Source organism: Crocodylus porosus, unplaced genomic scaffold (assembly GCF_001723895.1).
Source record: "Crocodylus porosus isolate Cpor-Errol unplaced genomic scaffold, CroPor_comp1, whole genome shotgun sequence".
NCBI lineage: Eukaryota > Metazoa > Chordata > Crocodylia > Crocodylidae > Crocodylus > Crocodylus porosus.
The window spans coordinates 109,154,372-109,161,960 of record NW_017728931.1 but is presented as its reverse complement, the minus strand read 5'-3'; the positions used below and the strand labels follow the sequence as shown (position 1 = coordinate 109,161,960).

The following is a 7,589-nucleotide window of genomic DNA, read 5'->3' as shown; positions in this document are numbered from 1 at the left end:
TTTTAGGTGATCACTGTCCCCCTTTAAAGAACTGCTGGTGCTGGACCATCAGCAGCCTTGTAAAATGCCTGGTTTACAGGCCATCCCAAACCAGAGACAGCCTGCCACTGCATTAGACTCTAGTTTCATCCAGCAACAGCTGAACTGACAGGTCTTTCACTGAGCTTGTCCTGTTTACAGCTCCTCTGGAGTCAGGAAGAGCCAAGAAGCAACTCCATATTGGCCTCTGGCTGTAAATTGAGCTTTTTGTCTCATTCTGTTCAGGGGCTATGTACTTGTGGTCATGCATGTTGCAATATGTTCTGTAAAGCAACCTACCCATAGCTTAACAAAAATAACATCCACCAGAGCCCTATGTATCCCAGCAATTTGCTACCTTTCATTATAGGGAGATGCCCTAATCACTGACCAATGGTTAAGATGTACCAGAATGTTACCCAGAGGTCCCACTTACTCATTTAGGGTATCTGTGAGGTTCTAACATGATTCTTAACAGGTATATGATTAGATCCTTTCAAGGGTGCCACAGGGTGCAAGGAGATAAGCACTTGTTCTTTCCCTACCCAGCCCCTATGCAAGAGGGTAAATGCAGGTTTTTCTCTGTGTGGCTCTAGAGAAAGCAAGTAAACATACCTTGTCCCTGCTAGCCCCTGTGTGAAGAGCTAAATGCAGGCTTGCTAGTGCCCAGCTCCAGTGGAAGGAGATAAGATCATGATCATCCCTGCCTTTTAATGTGCTATGAACCAAGTACCTTTTCCTCAATTCCTGGCACAGGGATGGGGCTAGAGGGAAGTGCTAAACTAAAATAAATTAGTTATTGAAATAAGGTGCTGCTCAATTCACAAGAGCTGTGGAGCAGAGGTGGGCAAAATATGACCCCCAGGCTGGATCCAGCCCACCAGTTGATTTCATCCAGCCAGCGGGTGGGCACCCACCAGTTAATTGTATCCAGCCTAGCCTGTAGCTGTCCCTGCTGTGCTCTGCTTGGGGCCAAGTCCTGCCCATTCCTGCCAGAGCAGCAGGATGCACTTCCACCCTTGGTGACAGGAGGACCCCAGCCCTGGCCTCAGCCAGTTTGCATAGCTTCCAGGCAGGACTACTGCTGCTGCCACAGCTGCAGCCTCCTAGGGAACTACTTGGCTCCCCTGGCCTCCAGCAGCTCCTCCTGTCACTGTTGTAGCAATCTGGGCAGCAAGTATGGAAGCAGCAGCAGGCAGGGGGAAGCTGTAGCTAGACAGAAGCTTGGAGCTCAGGACCAGGACCTGAGCTCCAGTGGGAGTCCAGAGCATGGGGCCTGCTCTGGGCAGGGCAGCAAGAGGATGACGCCCAGGTCAGCAGGAGCATGGGACTCAGGCTGGCCTGGTTTCATTGCACGGGGCTCCCCGCAGCTCACTTGCAGGTCCCAGGACTCGTGCATTGCCAGGGGGAACCCTGCATTGCCAGCTTCCATCACTGGTGGCCATCCCCGCTCCCTGCCACTGCACAATGCCTGGGACTCTGCTGGGTGGTGGTAGGGACCCCAACATGATGGAGCCAGGCTGGCTTTGCCCCATTCTCTGCCACCCCGGCTGAGTCCTGGGAGCTGCACACAGCAGCTGGAAGCAGGGTCAGGCCTCTGGCTACATTGCATGGGGCTTCCTCCCCCCACTGCCAGTGGCATGCAGCTCTGGCTGAGTCCTGGGAGCTGAACATGAGCTGTGGAGAACCCTGTGTGATGAAGCCAAGCCAGTCTGGCCTTGCACCCTGCCACCATGTGCAGCTCCCAGGACTCAGCCAGAGCCATGTGCCACTAGAGGACTCTGCCTGCTGCTGGCCATAAGTGCCCAGAGGGTCTGCCACCTGTTGATGCTGTCAGCAGCAGGGGCGAAGTGCAAAGGGGGAAGGGGGCGTGCAGGAGGGGCTCCTACACACGCACCTCATCATACCCCCACACTCCTCCACAAACCCTGTGCCTACCCATGCCCTCCCCCACACTTCCCACAAATGCCACATCCACCCACACACACACCCATACCCCTTCCCAAAAGGAGTACTTCCTTTTTGGGGGGGGGGGCTCCAAGATGGTAACCCCCCCCCTCCGTACCCAGGAGTACTTCCAGGGGCAAGGAGAGGTTTTTCCAGTGACAAAGGTCAGGGGCTTGGGGCAGGACTGGTCCCAACATAGCAACCAGGAGTGGGGAAACCTGTCACAGGGTGGGGCTACCCTTGCAGCCCTCAACAGCTTACCAGAACTCATCGTTTGGCCTTCCAGCTGACATAATTGCCCACTCCTACTATAGAGGGAGGCCAGGAGCCTACAAAGATTGAGAGCCACTTCCCTGAATCCTCAGGAGTTTAAAATACCCAAAAAAGTTTTTCAGTGAAGTTTGTATCTATTTGAGGGTAGGGCATCAAAATGTAACTGAAGCTGACCCAGCATTAATTGGTGTGTTCTATATTGCAAGTAAAGTTGTTTTTCTTGTAAATGTTATTTTATAATAAAGTCCATATTTAACTGTTAACTACTTCTAGGAATAAAGGAAATGAGCCACACTCCTTAATCAGTTGCAGATTAGCTGGCTGGGTAAAAGAAAAGCAGTTTAGCTTTCCAGTGCCTGAAAAAGACCAGAAGAATTCACCGTCTTCCTCATCCCTTCCTGTAAAACAAGAGAGCCTCTCAAAAGGAGTCATTAAGTTACTTGATGAAAGCAGCAAAATGGTTTGGCAGTTGTTGAGTAACACACCAGCTACCTGGAACGGAGTCCTGAAAGGTACTTGTGAGAGGATAGTGTAAATAAATGCAGCTTCCAACTTCTTAAATATTGGAATGTTTCAAGTGGGCCTCATTGTTCCACTTCACAGCAGTACAGCTTACTGTCATTTATTTACTACAGAAGAAACTAATCCCGAGGATCCAAATTTAGCAAGACAGAATGAAAACTGTGTTGGAGAAAAAGAAAACCCATGCAACAGAGAAAATGGACAAAGAGAAAGTGTGAAAGAACCACCAGTACTTGAGGTTGAAGCTAGTGAGGAAATCTCCATACCACCAGGTGGAAAGACTTCCATTGTGATCATGTGTACTGCAATGTAGGTGTGTTTTTTCTTTATTTTAGCTGCTGTGAATCATGAGTGCATGTTTTAAAAAGTGGCCAGTTGTCCTAATATTGACATCAGCTTCTCAGGCATAAATCATTGACTGCAAGAGAAGTAGCATGAGAATATGTGAAAGCTAAATTGAACTAATCTCTTCCTAATTTGTGACACAGAAACCTCATATTTTAATTAAGTTGCCTGCATTTTAACATCTAAATCTGATTGCTGTTTAAAAATCAATGGAGAAAATAAATATAGGAGTAATAAAAGCATGAGGTATAGCCATTGCTCATCACATTGCCCGTGAAAGCTGTCCCCAGCAGGGCCCCACCAAATGACTGCCGTGAAGTACAGGCTAGCTACAGCAGCACAGTGGTCTTCAAAAGCTAACATCTTGCCAAGAAGTAAGGCAAGCTTAAAGTTTTAACAGTGGCTTTTGCTTTGATGATGCAGTACCAGGTTGTGAAGTTGGAAACGTGTGAAGAGAGCTTGACATGGGGCCAGTTCAGTGCAGAAAATAAGTAGGGAATGAAATAAATAGATGCTTCAGGGTAAGAGGTATGAAGAGCGTGCACCCTCAAATTTTTCTTTGGAGGAATCTGTGCTCTTTTTTTCCTCTGCTACTGTCTCCCCTGTCTACTGAAAGGAAATCATACATTTGAGAGATGAAAAGATGAGGCCAAGCCTGTTCCACTCTCTTTCTGCAAGTTATTCAAAATGTATGATGAATACTTGTCATCCAGTGAAGTGTTCACTGTTCATCATATTTTAAGGAGGAAAAAACCTCTAAAAATATATCACTAATTAACACAGAAGACTTCAATGTATAGCAGTAACTAATGAGAACAAAATATCCACTGCTGTAGGTTAAGAGAGATACTCATCCAGAATGCCAGTCAGCAGTACAGGGGCTAAATGCTGGAAATGCATTTTGCTAAATGTGGAAATGTGTTTTTTCTTACTTGTAGGAACAGTAGAGTTTTCTGAGACTATGGTGGGAACAAAATTTTCAGAGAAATTTCACAAAGTGGAACAACATTTTAAATTTTGACATACAGACTTTGGAGTTTATTTGGAATTTAGTACTGTATTTTCATCTACCACAGACACCTTTTTTCCAAAAATAAGTTGTTGCCATTTGGGGTGCATGTGTTAAGTGAGGAAATACAGCTACCAAGCCCTGGGATACCCTCAAGTTCGAGCTGCTGCCAGAGCAGATGCTCCTGCTGAGTTAGTGGCAGTAAAAACTTCTGCTGCAGATGATGCTACTGACTTGGCAACAGCATCTGGAGTAGGAGATTGAATGCTTTTTAGCAGACAGGAGACATAGCCACTTATAAGTTATCAAGGGAGGACAACAGAGAATTGGAGATGTGCTATTTACCAGGGCACCCCTTAGAATAATGGGTACAAACTAGTGGAGAGTAGATTCAGGTTAGACATTAGGAAGAAATTTTTCAAAGGAAAGGTGGCCAGAATCTGGAGCAGGCTGCCAGGAGAGGTGGTGCTATCACCTAGCTTGGCAGTCGTGAAGAAGAGGCACCTGGCTGGGGTCATCTGACCTCAGTCCTTTTTCCTGCCTGGGGCAGGGGGTTGGAGACTGAGCCTTCGTTGTCCCTTCCAACTCTACAATCTATGAAATGGGGAAAGGGATAGTACACCCAGCTGCAGCATGGCTGCAAGTTCCAACTGGTAGGGCACTGCATTGAGGCTGGGCTGCTTTCAACTGGGCCTCCACTGCAGTCCAAGGGTGAGAGGGGGAGCAGGAAGAAGCAGCAGCATGGACACAGTATGCCGATACCTGGTCCTGGTGCAGTTCTCCATGAGCTGGAAGCTGCTCTACAACTCAGGAGTTGGGGATGAGGAAAGTAGTGGCAGCACAGATGCAGCTCCCGGTTGTCTGGAATGTGCATGGGGAAAGTTCCCCTGCTGCTGAGGTGCCACTGGAGTCAGGTTGTTCCATTTTAAAGGTCACCATCCCCTGAGCCAGACTATTAAGAGCAGCCACAGGTTGTCCCTTGCTACCTTCCACCCCCACTGTGGCTACTTGTGTTTTCAGTAATAGCAAAAAAAATCTTTACGTCATTCTGCTTTTGGAAAACTGGCAGAGTCTTATTTAGGGGCATGTTGTATGCAAGTAAATGCAAGGCGTTAAAAAGGGTTTCATTTTTGGGGGGGGAAGGAAAGGGAGTGTTAGGTGAACTCCAGTGAAGCACTTCCAAAGTTTATATGTGAAAAACTTCATTTAAATCAGCTACTGTTTCACTTTCACTTTCCAGTAGTGTCATTAAAAGAAAAAACTTGGTGTCTTTCAACAAAATTGTATTAGCTGAATAAAATGGTAAATCTGCTTATTTTTGATTCCTTAAAGAAACCCTGGGCACTGCAAAGAACTCCTGTTGCTTTGTTTTTCTGATTTTATTATTGGACGTTATCTTGAAGTGACTGTAATAAATGAAGAAGAATTACTAATAGCTGCCACTCGACCATTCTCTTCAAGAAAGCATAACATTACTACAGAGTCTCAAAACATAAAGACAACCGTGGTTATAGCAGAACGTAACAGAAGGTACTGTGGAATAAGTCACAAAAATCAATTTGACTTCATGTTTGCTAGAAGGACTTACCTTTTTATATGATGCAAGCAAAGTACATTTGTAACTAATGCTAGGACAGATTTTATGTACTGAACTAGCTTATCCATAGTGTTAATTGCTGTTATTTTGTAAATTGAAATAGACTGGGTTTATTTTTAAAATTGTATTGGTAGAAATTTTTCTAGGAGGCTGATCTCAACCCTTTAGCTGCATCTGTTTGTCAAAGGTACACAAGCTGTTTTTGTACATGAATGGCAAAGATGGTAGAATTGAAGCTGTTATCACAATGCACTTCCAATTGGGGTTGCATAATCAAAGGGTGGAAACCAAACATACTATTTGAAATATTTAGGACCTAGAAATATTTAAAGAACATAGTGCTTCAGCTGAAGGACATGCATGTAGCCCCTGTCCTTTTTCCGCCCCCCTACCTCCCAGCTGGAGCACTTCAAAACCACTACCTACCATAGCAAGCTCTTCAGCCTTGGGGTGCAACAAGAAGATTTGATCACCTCCTGATTCGTCGTCGTCTTGCCCATCCCTCCACGGGAGCAGAGCCACCTTAGTGGTAGAGTACAGGCAGTAGTGGCACCCCAACAGGCAGGGAGCACCAGGAGTGCTGGAAGCAACAGTGTCTGGTGTCCTGAGTGCTGGAGCCTCAAGGAGCACTCCAGGTGCCAGGAGCCCCGTTGCAGGGAGCAGTAGCCAGGCCACTGGGAGAAGGTGAGGCTTACATAGAGTATACTGGGCTTTGGGATGCTGGAGGACTGACAATCCATACAGACATGCAGTAGAACAAAAGGGTCCAAAATATGACCTGTCCCATGTAGGTGCCATTTTGTCACACTTAATAACTATGAGACTATAAAATCTCACTGCATATCTGTATAATACCTCTTTGAAGTATTTCAGAGCCCTTTGAAATGTTTCAGAAGTTATTTCTGTCTACACTCTAGGATTATATTTAGCAGGATTGAAACCCAGGGAGCCCTTTGACAGCATTACTGTGGAGGTTGGGGTGAAGGGGATAGGTTTGTCTTTTGCACATTTTTGACACGTGTCTTCATGAATATTAATGAGAATGTGAATGAAATGAAATAAGAAAATGAATGTAAGCCGGTTAGTGAATCTGAAAAGTATGAGAAAATACCAAAAAAATTAAATATTTGAATTTTTATTTTAGAAACTGTAGAAGACGGCTTCCAAGCTTCCTTCCACATTATCCTATACCAAGTAGTTTAAGACAGTGTGTGGAACAGAAATTGGACATACTGCTTTTTCAACCCCTTCTTGCGGAGGTATGCACGTACAAATATATGTTAGTAAAACACCATTTTCCAGCCCTCTGTAAATGGCAGCTTGCGCTCAAATAGTAGTTCCTATGCATCTATTGTTACAATAGTTACAGACCACCAAACACTACATGTATTTTAATATTATAAAAGCCTTAGTCTGTCGGTCTGTCACGCTTTATTCATGCTGTAATTGGCTGACTGAAACAGCCAGTCAGAGTGCAAATACAGCATTGGGACAAGAGGTGGCAGCATAGCAGAGCACTGCCATGATGGGGGGCGCACAGAGCAGTGGGGTGTGGCCAGCTCTGCTGGCCTCGCTTCCAGCCCCCGCCCTGCTACCTGGAGGTGGCAGATGGAACTGGGGGGCGGGGGTTGTAAGGACAGTGCTGGCCTCACCGCCTCCCACTCTGCTCCCTGCAGGTGGTGACAGTGGAGTGGGGAGGGGGGGGTGAGGCCACCAGAGCTGCCCTTGCTCCTTGGAGGTGGTGGCAGCAGCGCAGTGGGGTCAAGATGCTAACAGGGAGGCAAAGCCACCAGTGCTGGCCACTGCCCGCCCCTCCCCACTTCCATCATTGTTGCCTGCACGGCTGAAGTGGTGGTGGTGGGGTGAGGAGTTGGCCCA

At 46.5% G+C, this 7,589-nt stretch overlaps 1 protein-coding gene across 3 annotated transcripts in view; it reads left to right on the top strand.

The window, feature by feature from the left end:
* MOV10L1 (Mov10 RISC complex RNA helicase like 1) overlaps window positions 1-7,589 on the top strand; it is a 69,369-nt gene that overhangs the window by 26,052 nt on the left and 35,728 nt on the right. For all 3 annotated transcript variants that reach the window (XM_019543480.1, XM_019543479.1, XM_019543481.1), the window contains 4 exons: window positions 2,512-2,750; window positions 2,874-3,069; window positions 5,447-5,644; window positions 6,856-6,970. In XM_019543480.1, coding sequence (XP_019399025.1) covers window positions 2,512-2,750; window positions 2,874-3,069; window positions 5,447-5,644; window positions 6,856-6,970 — 748 coding nt within the window. The remainder of the gene's footprint in view (window positions 1-2,511; window positions 2,751-2,873; window positions 3,070-5,446; window positions 5,645-6,855; window positions 6,971-7,589) is intronic.